Source organism: Leguminivora glycinivorella, chromosome 20, assembly GCF_023078275.1.
Source record: "Leguminivora glycinivorella isolate SPB_JAAS2020 chromosome 20, LegGlyc_1.1, whole genome shotgun sequence".
NCBI lineage: Eukaryota > Metazoa > Arthropoda > Insecta > Lepidoptera > Tortricidae > Leguminivora > Leguminivora glycinivorella.
Window position 1 is genome coordinate 5,049,227 of NC_062990.1, and position 15,199 is coordinate 5,064,425.

Consider the following 15,199-nt stretch of genomic DNA (forward strand, 5'->3'; position numbering starts at 1 on the left):
TACTTATAAATAAACGTCCTTTACTTATAGAAGTTTCATACTGAATGTTTTTATTGACTTACAACTCCTGGCTGATGATTGAACTGTCTCTACAAAATCTGTTTGAAAATATCGCAAACCTAACGAAAAACTTGTAATATTTATGATCTAATCATTTTTCTTTTAATTACAGCTCGAGAAGGAAGGCAAGCTCCTCCACCCACCGCAGTCCCCCAACGCGTCTCACTCCAACAATTCCACGTTAGAGACCAAGCACAAGGGCATCAAGAAGATAATCACAGAAAAGATCGTCCCCACCACCCTGGAACGAAACAAGAAAGAGAAGAAAGAACTCCCCACAACGCTAGAAAGAGAGAACGAGAAGAACATCAAACTGAATAAGAATAGATATTCAGATGTAGCTCAGGCTACTGCCAAACCTGTCGATTATAAACCTGAAAAGAACAAGGTAAGGCATTCAACTAGCGATGTCATTATACAAGCAGAAAACGGGACGGCTAATCTAGAACACGCGGAAGTGCAGAAGAGAGAGTATGATCCTAAAAGAGGTATGAAATTCGGAATAAGAGTATTGCCGCCAAATGTGCCAGATGATGGAGTCTTAAAACAGAAGAATGTCGAAAATGGCGTCGTAGCGCAGAAAGTTGAGAAGAAAGCTGTGGATGAACCAGATAAACCTGAACCGCAAAGGCAAGCGCCGGTTTCACATAAACTGGAAAGTGAGACAGAAGTTAAGAAACCTGTAGTTGCTAAAAGAAGAGAAAAGATGGCACCCCCTATTCCCAATGCTAGAGTTAAACCAGAAGATTTAAATACAAGTGCTGATTCTAAGACGTCTGACAATGCGCCGACTGCTTTTGCTAGAACTGATCTGAACTCAAGTGGCATTAAGCGGGATGAAAATGGTATACCACAAGAATTACCACAGCATATGTTCGATGCCGCCAAAGCGGCAAGAAGCAACAGAAAGAGTGCCACAGAATTACTTTACGAAAAGGATAATGACAAAAACGAACACAAGAAAGATGAAGCTCCAAAACCAAACAAGAAATCTAAGGGTAAAGCACCATCGCCGCCTGAAGTTGAGAAAAACAAGACAGATGACAGTATGCTTGAACAATTGAAAAATGTAAATGACTTTTTAAAGAACGAAAAGCAATTTTCAAGCCTATTACATGATTCTATTACATCTCTTAACACTACTACAACTTCATACAATACCTCGACACCCAAAGCAATTAAAACTAAACCAGCACCGCAGCCTCACGCTGAAGAATCAATTAACTTCAGCCAAGACGACATAGATGATATTGTTCATAGACCATTCAAACGAGAAAGCGATTCTCTCAACAATTACTTTGAAGATTCCAAATCAAACCTTTCTTCTAACCAAGACATCCATTCGGTTGTATCTTTAAATCATAGCGAAAAAAGCGACAAAGGATCCACAACTATTGAGTTAAACAACAGTGACGTCACGATCCACAGTTCGCCGCTAGATGACACTCTCAACTCTGCTTCAGACGACACTTCGATCCTAGATGAGAACGAACGCAAAGCCGCCTCATTGGGCGACTTATCGCGATTCGAATTGAGAGTCAAAACAAATATGCCATCTACTGGTACTTTAGAAAGAGCGCAAAGCTTGGATATATCAGCTGAAGATGGCGAAATAAATGAAACGCTGTCACCTAAAAAGAGAAAAGCTATGTCAGTTGTAGAATCAACGTTCTTTGATTCTGCCGCAGAAGATACACTGCCTGATATGGATCCAGAGAAAGGAGTGACAATCAAACACAAGGAGTCTAGGCTTAGCTTAAATATTGCTAAGACTTCTGCTATGGAAGGGCTTAATACATTCCAGAGAAATCGCTTGAAGAAGGCATCTGAATTTGGCAATTTGGAGGATGCTATTGTAAAAGGATCCACTAGCTCAATAGACTCCGAAAAGATTGAACCAGAAAGTCAGAAGAAAATCAAAGAACCCGAATCGCCTCCTCTAGTTGAGAGCGAGCCTCATGAAACATCAGATCATTTGGCAAGGAGGATTATGGACGAAAACATGAAGGTGCACTTAAAACTAGTATCAGAATTTGCTAAATCTACTTCAGACGGTAGCAATATGAGCTCTTTAGATAGCACTCATGATATGAGTCCTAAGAAAGAATCACCAGTCAAATTTGAAGAAAAACACATGGCATATGATACCAACATTCCAGATGACTTGAAAGTAAGTCGTAATACTTATGTTAACAGTTTGGAGCGACCTAAATCTGACATGATGAAGAAGTTATTAGCGAAAAATCCCATTTTGAATGTCCATATTGATCAAAAGAATGAAGCTACCGCTAGTAAAGAGACTCCCACGCCAATGACTGATGCATCTAAATCAGCTATCAGTCAACATCAACCAGATATTGTCAATTTTAATTTAAAGACAACTGACCCGAAATTAAAAGAATATGATGAGTTCGTCAGCAACATAAGAGTTGGATCTAACAACAGTATGAAATTTGATAAAAAACCTCAAATGGAAACATTCTCAAGCGAATGGACAGAGCCGAGGCAAAACAATAATGTTGTTACAATAACTACTGAAAAAACCCAACCCACTGAAGAGCAAAGGAAATCTTATACAAAAAGCATAGAAATTGGAAAACCAAATATAAGACTAATACCAGATATTGTTGAGGGTATTAAGAGAAAACCTGAAGAAAAAGACGGACGAACATTGTACATGGAGCCAGCAAACATGTCCCTAACAATGACACAGGAGCCTGTACAGAAAACTGTAACAGTCAATGTTGCAGAGGATGAATTTGGTAACAAAGTCATCAGACAAAACATTGAGAAAATATCTACACAATATATAACTGCTAAAGGAGATGCTCCTTTACAAGTGGAACAAGTAACTTTCGGTATTTCTAAAAAGGGAGACTTAAATGAATTGGACTTGGAAGAAGGCGATGTCGCTGACATTGATAAGAAGATATTAGACGAAATAAAAAGACAAAACCCTAACATGCATTTTACAAGTGACGAGCCAGCGTACACAAGAACGGAAACTATTATTTTAAATACAGAACTAGACGAGGAACAAGCTAAAGCATTAATGGATAAAATAACCAACGACCCTAGTTTCATGGCACAAAAGACACCAGAAGAACTATCTAAATTGGGAATAAGAATCATCAGAGAGTTAGACGACGTGCAAGATAAGAAAGACGACACAGTTGAAGTGACCAAAACACGATACACCATCAATCCGGCAGCAATGTCAGATTCGCAGAAACAAAGATTAGAATGTCCTCAAGAATCTGAACAAAAGAAAGATCACATAACAGAAATACAAGTCGTCACACCAAGGACAGAAAAGCAGCAACAGAAAGAGAAAGACAAAGTATCAAGTAGGCAAAGAGTGCCCCCTTCCGAACCCCCACTTTCCTACGAACTGGACCCTGAACTGCTAAACGATTTCATCTCAAACGAACGGCACCATACAGCCAAGCAAGAACAACGAACGAAACCGACACAGGACGAGCCAAAGAAACGACATTCCGACTTCGACTTACCAAGAAACACGACCATCAAATTCAGAACAGCGACGTACGAATCTCCTAAAGGAACTATAGTTACAAGCACTGATTTGGAGAACAGAAGACTATCACAACTCGACCAAATGCAACTAAGATCAGCTGATGCAAAGCCTGTCATTTCAGCAAAGCCAAGCAGTATACCGGTGAAAGCATCGGACAAACCGAAAGCGGTAACAGTAACTTCGAAGATTCCAGTTTTCATGAGTCAGAAATCGTTAAGTCAGGAGAATTTGACGGATAAAACGTTTTCAGTACCGAGTTCGCCGCCTCCCAAACTTGTGAGTAGCGGGAGCTCCGGCAACATATCTGTGACTTCGATTAAGTCTAGCTCTAGAAGCCCTAGCGGTGGTAAATATTTGTAAAAACACTTAAAGATTTACAAAAGTTCTGATACAGATTCAAATGGAAAAACAATTTTTAGTAGCTAAAATGTCTCAGCATGCTTTGAATACTTCTTGGAAGAATACCTACATTCTTGTTGTTTAGATGACATCTGAACAATAATGAGCAATTTTATAAGTAATTTACTTGCACAATGTCAGGGAACTTCTCACTAAATAAACATTTTAATGTTTATTGAAATAACGTTTATTACTACTTCGTTACCTTGTAATTCAATTTTATTTTCTTGGTCGTAACATTGTAAAGTAATTGTATACTTACTATTTTTTTATTACACTATACACTTAAACAAGAATTTTCGTTCACTTGTAAATGATTATTAAAATCTATATCAGAACTTATGTAAGTTCCAGTAGATATAAGAGAAAAATGTTAAACTTAAAATCGAGAGAATACGTAAGTGCCTTATATTGGGATAAAATTATGAATCTTAATAACCTTAACAAAATTATTATTGATGTGCCTTTTTAAATTTACATTTCTATTAAAATTAGTGTATTTTCGATATTTCGCGAATTAAAAATGTTAAGAATTATTTTCGGTTGTGAATGCAATTTTAATCGTAGTGTTAAGGATCTGTCACAATTAAAAAAAAAAATATATATATTCAAATACATTCCACGTACCTAATATCAAATTAATTGAGATTATAATTTATTAGATATTCTATTATTTTGACATTCCGTCCTCTGTATCTACCACAATATTTTAAACTGTAGATTTATCATTATTTTGAAATGTGCGAGCGTTTCAGGGCCATTTTATAGAATAGTTAGCGTTATTTATTATTTTAAACATTATTTTTAAATATGGCGGAATCGCCAAGGAACCTTTTTATTCAGTAATCGGACATATTATTACGTGAAGTGACCCAAAGGATAAATAAAATAAACAAAGATTTCATTTCTTAGTGGCAATAGTTTATCCATACAATTTGACATTTCCAGTAGTTCAAAATAATTGAATAAATTGATGTAAGTTTTGCATTATTTGACGAGTCTGGTCAGAAGTGTTGTCTTCCATTTCCGATAGAGGTCGCTAATACGGCCTTGTTTTTTTATTTTATTTCAATTGAAGTATACTGAAATAAATATTATGAGAATAGAAATACCTTTTTTGTCTATAAATACACTGAGTATATTTATGCACAAGTTTTGATTTTCGATTCGTTATGAAACTACAAAAAAACATAGATGATGAAACAACAGTTTTCATTAAATTCATTTTGACATAAATTCATTCCATAATTATTACCACTATTTTAGTAATATTTTATATAATTTTGGCCAGACTGCGTCGAAATAACAATTACAAGAAATGTATTATTTTGTTATAAACGAATAGTTTTTGTTGTTAAGTCTGTACGAGTGTATTTACATACAAATTAACAAGTTATTACGCGGTTATGCAATTAGTATTTTATTGATGTATTATAAATGAAATAAAGACAATTTTAAAATGTTTCTCTTTGATTTATTCTTATCCATATTAAATCTTCTGTAATAACCTCGCAAAAAGAGTAGAAATTAAAACGAAAACATAATTTCGTCTCGAAAAATATACGAAAGCAACTAGGCTAATTCAAAATAAGAAAACTAGATGGCATTACTGTGCTTCACCATGCACTTTTGAACTCATCCTTACACTCCCTCTTACAAGTCTTCTTCAATTTCTTCTTCAACTTCTTCTTACAATCATACTCAGAGCACGCACTTTTGACCGCCGCGAGGCACGCGTTCCTACATTTCTTCACCTCTTTACTTTTGCACGATCTCTCTATATTTTGTCGCAAAGCATCTAGTCCTTCTCTGCTTATAGTTTGTATAGAAGATGTTACTAGCGGTGCGGTCTTGAGTTTAGAGAAATCTTGGATAGTAGGTATGAGCGGGTCTTGAGATCGAACTGGCGGCAGTGGTGGTTTAGTTGGCTTTGGCGGTTCGGTGGTCGGGGGTTCGACTCTTGGGGTGATTTGTGACGCGTTGGGTGCTGAGTATGTGTCTGGCTGTAAGGAAAATGGTAAGTTTAAGTGATGTCAAAAAAAAGAAAGTGCCCAAGCAACCGTACAGTATAGAAACTGCAAGCCCAGTACCTAGTTATGGACATCAAAATTTGGTAAAGGTGCTTACCGAGCATTGCCTAAACAGCTATGTATATGCAGGGTGTCCCTAAAACCAACGCCAAAACTAAAAGGGGTGATAGGACATCTTACTGATATGCCGACGGTTTCCCAAATTCTGAAATTTTCACATAGGAAAACTTCGGAAACTTTCCATACTTTGTATGAACAATTGTATGGATGGAAACTTTGCATTTCATAAATTTAAATTCCCTTTATTTTTCGTGAAAGTTTCGTGAATTTTTTAAGATATTTAAGATTTTTTTTGGAAAGTATCCGCAACTTGCAAATCACTGGGACATCTCATACGCTATCACATTAAGCGAATTTGAACTTAATGAAAATGTCATGATTTCCGAGATATTGTTTTTTGACGATCGGTCTGGCTCAGTCGGTACGTAGCGATCCTGCCTGCTGAGCCGCGGTCCTGGGTTCGAATCCCGGTAAGGGCATTTATTTGTGTGATGAGCACAGATATTTGTTCCTGAGTCATGGATGTTTTCTATGTATATAAGCCTATGTATTTATCTATTTAAGTATGTATATCGTCGCTTAGCACCCATAGTACAAGCTTTGCTTAGTTTGGGGCTAAGTTGATCTGTGTAAGGTGTCCCCAATATTTATTTATTTATTGTGCCGTGTCATGTCCTCACTCCTTTTCGTTTTGGCGTTGGCACACTTTATATATACAATACTAGCTTTTGTCCGCGGCTTCGCTCTTGTTAAATTCGAAAATTGCGGAATGCTTCATCTCAACTTCCACCCCCTATTTTAGGGAATTGAGGGGTTAGAAAGAGACAAAAAGTAGCCTATGTTACTTTCCATCCCTTCAACTATCTCCACTTAAAAAATCATGTCAATTCGTCGCGCCGTTTTGCCGTGAAAGACGGACAAATAAACAGAGACACACCCATTCCCATTTATAATATTAGTATGGAGTATGGATATACAATACGGTACATGTAGAGGTATTTTATACTTACTATAACTAGATAGATGATATTCTTCATTTCATCACTTTCGTCACTCGATTCATCGCTATCCCTTCGAGAGGAGGATCGTAGTGTGTCTTGCAACGAAGGGTACACATCCATGGCCTACGACAGTTTAGTTTGTTATAAAAAAAGGAACACAGCAAGCGCGGATCCAGCTTCGTGCCCGGGGGGAGGGGTAACTACCAAGGACCATATAATACCGGGACAGGCAAGGCCCATACAAAAAAGCGTACCCCTGAAATTATGGGCTTTTTAGGCTTATAACTAAACGGCGCTGTTTCGCAGCTCCGAAATGGCCAAAATCATATTTTTGCGTGTTTTTATTTTTTAAAAGAACAAATGACAGGCTTCTATTGCTTCTTTATTTAATCATGTGATATCACGTCAATGCACATTTAAAAAAAATTTTAGGCATCATCAGTGTAGTTATGAGAGTATTTAATAGATGGCGCTAAAAAATGTAGGTACGATTCTTAGTATGAAGATTATAAATCCTATATAAATCATCCTTGCCACTAGTTTGATAACGGTCATATCCGGCTCGAAGGACCATGTTATTTGATGCTATAAACCGAACAGATGGTGCACTTTGCCGCACTAGTGCGTAATGTGGTTCATTTCTTGTGAGGTCGAAACTTCAGAGGGCCTTCTGTACTGAAAAACGCCTTACGATACACGTGAAAAAAGGTAATTCAGAACTCGTGTCGATTTAAAACACTCCCTTCGGTCGTGTGTTAATTTATCGCCACTCGTTTCAAACTTCATTTTTTACGCACTTGTATCGTACTAACTATGTATTTAAATCCCAACTATATGAATTATTCAGAAAAACTCTAAAAAGGAGTTTCAGCAACAATTAATTTAGGTATCTAATACAAGACGGTTCTGTGCGTATTTGTCAGTGATATTTTCGGCCTAAGTGCGTTGTCACATTATCCGATCCGATATCGGATTTAGGAAGGATTTCAAAGGCAAAAATCAAAGCAAAGCAAATGTGGATATCGGTTATACATCCGATATCGGATCGGATAATGTGAAAACGCACTAATGTTAAAGCCATTGTTAATTTGTTAGGGCACTTTCAGAATTTGGGACCCCCCAATTAGCGTAAGTTGTTAACAAAATTTAACTCACTGTCAGTTTTGTGACGGTAATTAAACATAAAATATTGTTTTTGTTTTAATTATAGGTACATAGACTTTAAGAGATAAGTACCTAATCTACATTCAGAATGTGAAAAAAGTAAATTTTTAGACAGATATTATGCTTAATTGTCGTCACAAAACTGCCAGCGAGTTAATTTTTGTGAACAACTTAGTGCGTTTTCACATTATCCGATCCGATATCGGATGTAGGAAGGATTTCAAAGGCGAAAATCAAAGATGGCGGCTTAAATATATGGGATATCGGTCCCACATCCGATATCGGATCGGACAATGTGAAAACGCACTTATACGCTAATTGGGGGGGACCCAAATTCTGAAAATGCTCGTTACCATGTTCATGAGTATGACTAATACCGGAACCTAACATACTCGTACCTGCAGTTTAGCCAACTTGTTGATGGAGTCCAGTCGTTTCCTATTAGTCTTCACTATGGAGTTGAGCAGCTTGTTGAACGCCGAGGCATGTTTCTCGTCATTTATCTGAGTCTTCAGGAAAGGCTCTTTTGGGTTAAGGGTACAAGTCTGAAATAGATTCAGAAGTGCAATGTATCTGCTAATAATATGATTAATTCAGTAATGTTTTCACCACACCAACTGGTAAAGGATTTCTTTGCTATTCGAAAACTGACAGCAAAATTGCATTTTATCCACGAGGGTGCAAAGTAATTTCATAAAAATTTTAACTTGATGTCTTAATCTGACTCTTAAACTTTTACCTGTGTATAAGTAAATGATGATTTTGAATCATAAATGGAATAAATTGATAGATTTGATTTAGTCAGATTTTGTTCGTGTTGGTGAGGTGAAAAATTTTGTGTCTCACTCGGTGGCAAAGCTTGTTTAACCTTCGTGCCTTGAAACTCTCGTAACGCTCAAAATTCCACAATCTGATCCACTCGCTACGCTCGCAAACGAAAGATTCCAATATTGGAACTTTCGCTTGTTCGGGTATCAATATTGGCATGTGCGGTTAAACAACAAATTTGCCCCCTTGTAAAACAAATAACTATATAGGTATTCTTCTTCAATTTGAAATGAACCTTATCAACAACCGCGTGTACTTTGTAGCTAAAAACGTAAAATTTATTTATAAGGTACAATGAGCTGCGAAAGTGCATGGAGAAATTATGAATTCATCATTGATAAATTCTCCATTCACTTTCACAGCTCACTGTAAATTAGCCCAGATTTCAAGCTTTCCCACTTTTACAATTTCGTTTTATTGCAACCCCTCGTTTGCCATGAGTGGCACTGAAACTTGAGTAGTTTTATGTGCTCTGCCCACTGCTGAACATAGGCCTCCCTTCGTGTACGCCACTTATCCCGGCCCTGGGCTAATCTCATCCAGAAGTGTCCCGCAGTTTTTCGAATGTCGTCCACCTAGCGCACCGGGCGATGAGGCGTGATTGTATTGTATGTACTTAAAGTACTTACGATAGGGCCAAATACAATGGTTATTATTAAAAAAATAAGCGCAACCATTGTCCAACAGCCACACAGGTAAAAGAGAAATTAAAATAAAATTGTCTTTATCAGTTTTGGGAAATTGATTTTTAAATTGGAAACGTAGTTGATTACTGATTCGACATGCTTTGATGTTAACATGCGTTGGAAAAACTACTGTTTCTTTAATGGAAGTTATTTAATTATGATGTAATTGGATATTCGAACTGGCTTTCTAATAGATTTTAGAACTCATCCGTCAGATTCCTCTTTCGTCAGAAGCAGTTAGTCAAAAACGACAGGGTGTTATAAGTTTGACGTGTCTGACTCTCTGTTTGTCTGTCTGTGGCATCGAAGGGATGAACCGATTTTAGATTTAGTTTTTTTTTGTTTGAAAGCTGAGTTAGTCGGGAGTGTTCTTAGCCATGTTTCATGAAAATCGGTCCACTCTATGTCGGGGGTTTTTTCAAAATTTTAATTATGTGGTTAGGTTATTTATCATTTTAGTTCAGTTTCGTCAGGGATGACCTATGTGCCATTATCGTCAGATTCCGCTGCCATTGGTTCTTAGGATAGAAAAAACTGGATAAGTGCAAGTCGGATCCGCTTTGCAAGGGTTCCGTACATCACTAGATTTTAAGCTAAAAATTATGATAATTAGTAGTTACAAGGACGATTATAAAATCGTTCTTGCTAATATTATAAATGGGAAAGTGTGTGTCTGTTTGTCTGTCCGTTTTTCATGGCAAAACTAAGCGACGAATTGACGTGATTTTTTAAGTGGAGATAGTTGAAGGGATGGAGAGTGGCAATAGTGGCATATGCTACTTTTTGTCTCTTTATAACGCGAGCGAAACCGCGGGCAAAAGCTAAATTACATATACAGTGAAACCTGGTTAAGTGGGACCTGGATAAGTGAGAAACCTCTTTAGTTGGGACCCAAGGTGTGGTCCCGACACTTTCGCACCGATTTACCTCTATTAGTGAGACAAAACAGACCTCTATAAGTGAGATTAGCCTTTTAGATTTTATAGTCACATTTCCCTCTATTAGTGAGACAGAGTGTGTATTTTACCTCTGTTACTGAGACTATATTTGAAATGTATATGAACTTAATTGTTTGTAAAGAATTTTATAAAAATTTACCTCTGTATCTGAGACACATTCAATCTATGACCTCTGTAACTTGGACTTCATTGAAAATCTACTTCCATATTTTTAATAATTCTTAGCCTATCTTTTTAATTACGCGATTGATCCTTTTTGTGTTCAGATGAGTTTAAGGGTTTTCTTGGTTATTTTAAGTAATTAAAACTAAAATCTCGATAATTTACATAAAAATATTTAAAAAAAAAATACTTTCATAATATACCTATAAAAGTTTTAAGACACAATGACGTTAGTCTTATATTTTATTTAAATACAAGGCTTATTTACCTTTTCTTTTAAGTAGTATACAATTAATAATAACTATATGCAAAACACCTTATTTATCACCTCTATAACTGGCATACCCTCTATTCTGGCCTCTATTAGTGATACCCTCTGTAAATGAGACAAACATTTTATTATGCCTGTCTAACTGAGACCCTGAATAAGTGGAATACCTCTTTAAGTGAGATAAATTTTGCCGTCCCTTGAAGTCTCACTTATCCAGGTTTCACTGTATTTATGATTTTAGTTCCATCGCGTAAACACCAGAGGCGTAGCATTCGCCTATAGTTCTTTCTCCGTTTACTGATTAACTTAGAACGGGATAGAAGCAGCTTCTTTGGGGTGAAGTTAGGCACAACATATTGTAAACAAACTTAAGAGGGCTTTCGTGTTAAAAATAGTGAAATCGCAACCGAGCGCTCGATCATACTGTGTGTGGTATCAAATTAAAGGGCTTTGCGAGTAGTTTATAAATATATATCACATTATAGGAGTTTTTCTACTTGGTCTAACAAAATATGAGAAAATGTCCAAAAGTGGTAATAATTGTACCGGTGAAGGCTCGTTTTCAAAAAATTGGCAAAAATCAATAATAGCAATTTATAATCACTAAGGTATAACAGCAATTTAAGTAAACGTTGCAGATTAATTTAGCGCAAAACTTACTTCGATGTGATGTAGATTTTCAATAAAATTGTCACTTAATTTTAGGTAATTTCTGAAAAAAATTGAATTCGCCTTAGGCTAATTTACTCTTTTTCAAAAACTTAAAATAAAAATCTAGTCTGAAATGATTGTGGTACAGGATATACGAATTATAAATTTACCCGTTTTAATATTCAAAATTGTCCAAATTTTACAAATAAGATCGACTGATTCAGCTCTATACGTGCGTTTTTCTAAACGTGCATTAGAAAAAAATTCATAATTAATTTAGTGAGTTAGTTTTCAAAAATCCAGTCTTATAAAAATCAAGATAATAAGATGCTCTAACTGGAACTTGAATTAAATAAATCTATTGGATAACGGAAAGTGTAGTATTTCACCGACTAAAACTATCAATTTTACATTCTTTTGACGTTTTTTTTGAAAGCAGCCTTAAAACTCACTCACTTTCTAAGTATATAATACGACTCTCACTTAGACGGCCCATGGTAACCGTACTGATTCTTTAATTTAACTATAAGAGTCAAACACGTTTAACGGTGAAAACTCGTCAAAAAATAACTCACGATAAACTATCGTGAGGTAACCGGTAGAGGCAGGATCGATCAAATCTCTTATGATTTCGGTGAAACACAGTCGTTACCTAGTTTACCGACAGAACAACGACATCTAGCGTGATATCTTGGCAACAGTTGGTATTTGTATGTAATACTATCACTTTTTAACCGTGTTTTAACCGACTTCATAAAAGGGGGAGGTCCTCAATTCGACTGATTTTTAGGGTTCCGTAGGCAACTAAGAACCCTTACAGTTTCGCCATGTCTGTCTGTCCATCCGTCCGTCCTTCCGCGGATAATCTCGGTGATCGTTAGCACTAGAAAGCTGAAATTTAGTACCAATATGTATATCAATCACGCCGACAAAGTGGCAAAATAAAAAGTGAAAAAAAAAATGTTTTGTTAGGGTACATACAAATTACCATAAAGTGGGGACTGATTTTTTTTCATCCAACCCCAACGTGTGATATATATTGTTGGATAGGTATTTAAAAATGAATAAAATCGTTTTTTGATAGTATTAATCTTTTCAGAAATAATCGCTCCTAAAGGAAAAAAAAGTGTGCCCCCCCCTCTAACTATGGAACAAATATGAAAAAAATCACAAAAATAGAATTTTATAAAGACTTTCTAAGAAAATTGTTTTAAACTTGATAGGTTTAGTCGTTTTTGAGAAAAGTACGAAACCCTACACTGAGCGTTGCCCGACACGCTCTTGGCCGGTTTTTTTTGGTGTGTGTATATTTTTTTTAATCGTACGGCGGGGTTATACCCGTACGATTCATTATAATTATAAGAAATTCGATCCATTAATTATAAGAAAATTATTGTACATGACATTTATACATTGTGGTGGAGTCAATAAATACTTATTCTTTTTTTTTCTTCATTCAAAAAAAACTTAAAATCGGTTCATAATTCTTGGAGATACCGAGTAACAGAACCTCTTCCCTTTTCGGTTAAAAAGTGCTACATACAAATCTCCAGTGAGTATTATGTATTATTCTTTGATACAAATACCAACTGTTGCCAAGATATCACGCTAGATGTCGTTGTTCCGTCGGTAAACTAGGTAATGACTGTGTTTCACCGAATACATAAGAGATTTGATCGATCCTGCCTCTACCGGTTTTCTCACGATTGTTTTTCGTGAGTTATTTTTTGATGAGTCTTCACCGTTAAACGTGTTGTACTCATACATATTATTTCAAGAATTTGGTTTCTCACAGCCAGAGAACGGACGGATTTGCTGCATTCTTAGTGACTTACATCATTTTAATAACCGTATGAGATGACGCACAAAATCCGATCATACAAAATAATCTCTGCTCATAGCAAAATGTAAATGTACAACCGTTGTCGCTTCGCTTTTAGAAAACACTGAGAAAGTAAAAAGCAAAAAATAATATGCTGGTTAGATTTCCTACCTAAGCCTGAATGTCTAAACGTAAAGATCCAAATTATAAACTAATCAATTATTTCTGGAGTAGGGGCCAGCTTGCGAAAGGTTGGGTGGGGCAAACAGTCAATAGCAAGGCGAGGAACAGGGCTGGTATACTGTTTAAAATATTTGGAAAATAAAATACCTATATTATCAATGGTATCTGTATATTAAATAATACATTGCATTATTATTTAAAATAGTTACGAATTTCCTCCTTTTTGCACGCGTATCGTACGACGTTTTTCGTATTCGTATATAATTCGTAAATCGTGTCGATTTAAAACACTCCCTTCGGTCGTGTTTTAATTTATCGCCACTCGTTTCGAACTTCCTTTTTTACGCACTTGTATCGTAATGTACTAATATATGATAGAAATCAGAATTACCAAAGGGAGTTTCAATCATTATGTCAAACAAAGGGATACGTTTTTACTTATGTAAGATTTTTACCACACATGCTTTTGCTATGCATATGTACCTACATAAGCATGTATACATACTGATAAATAATAACCCGGGTAAATCCATGTAAAAATAACGTGAGTCACGACTTCATTGAGTGTATATTAGAACTATGAGCTATAAATGAAAGGATCTATTTATGAAAGGAGTTATTTTGAGGACCGGTCTGGCGCAGTCGGTAGTGACCCTGCCTGCTACGCCGCGGGCCCGGGTTCGAATCCCGGTAAGGGCATTTATTTGTGTGATGGGCACAGATATTTGTTCCTGAGTCATGGATGTTTGTATTTATATATTATATATATCGTTGTCTGAGTACCCACAACACAAGCCTTTTTGAGCTTACTGTGGACCTCAGTCAATCTGTGTAAGAATGTCCTATATTTATTATTATTATCTATGTATTATCGGGAAGTAACACTTAAGAGATATATTATCACTTGAACTTACATAGTGAATAAATGGAACGTTCCATAAACGTTGCAGTGCTCTCCACTCAGGCCGATCTTTTGCCTTTCTAAAGGATCCCTGGAGCCCAACGTATGACCTTCATGATCGAGGCTCGAAACCGGTTTATTTATTACCGGTTAAAACCGGTTTATTTCGATTTTACTCCGAACTTTCTAAAGAACGCGAACGTTATGAGAACTTTATTTTAACCGAAATAAACCGGTTTATTCGATGCCGCGTAAATACCTACGTTCACGCAGCGACCTTTTTTGTTTGGTTAGAACAGTATTACCTATCATACTGTGGAATAAACCGGTTTATTTTGTTCTAAACCGGTTAATCGAACGAAACCTTTATGAAAGCGTTCCCCTAAAAAAAAAAACATTCAGTCGAATTGAGAACCTCCTCCTTTTTTGAAGTCGGTTAAAAACCGGTTTAAAGATAGCGGTTTTTCGAGCGAAAACGAAATTT

General features: G+C 36.2%; 2 protein-coding genes across 2 annotated transcripts in view; one reads left to right on the forward strand and one right to left on the reverse strand.

Moving 5' to 3' along the window:
• LOC125236998 overlaps positions 1 to 5,470 on the forward strand; it is a 71,331-nt gene extending 65,861 nt beyond the window's left edge. The window contains exon 5 of the mRNA XM_048143910.1: positions 173 to 5,470. Within this exon, the coding sequence (XP_047999867.1) occupies positions 173 to 3,958 (3,786 nt within the window). The 3' untranslated portion in view covers positions 3,959 to 5,470. The remainder of the gene's footprint in view (positions 1 to 172) is intronic.
• On the reverse strand, positions 5,448 to 9,857 carry LOC125236999. Its single transcript, XM_048143911.1, has 4 exons — positions 9,710 to 9,857; positions 8,651 to 8,797; positions 7,098 to 7,211; positions 5,448 to 6,000 (listed from the first exon to the last, which is right to left on the reverse strand). Exons 1-4 carry the CDS (start codon positions 9,755 to 9,757, stop codon positions 5,614 to 5,616), a joined length of 696 nt encoding a protein of 231 aa, XP_047999868.1. The 5' UTR covers positions 9,758 to 9,857; the 3' UTR covers positions 5,448 to 5,613.
• Between the last annotated feature and the right edge of the window lie 5,342 nt (positions 9,858 to 15,199).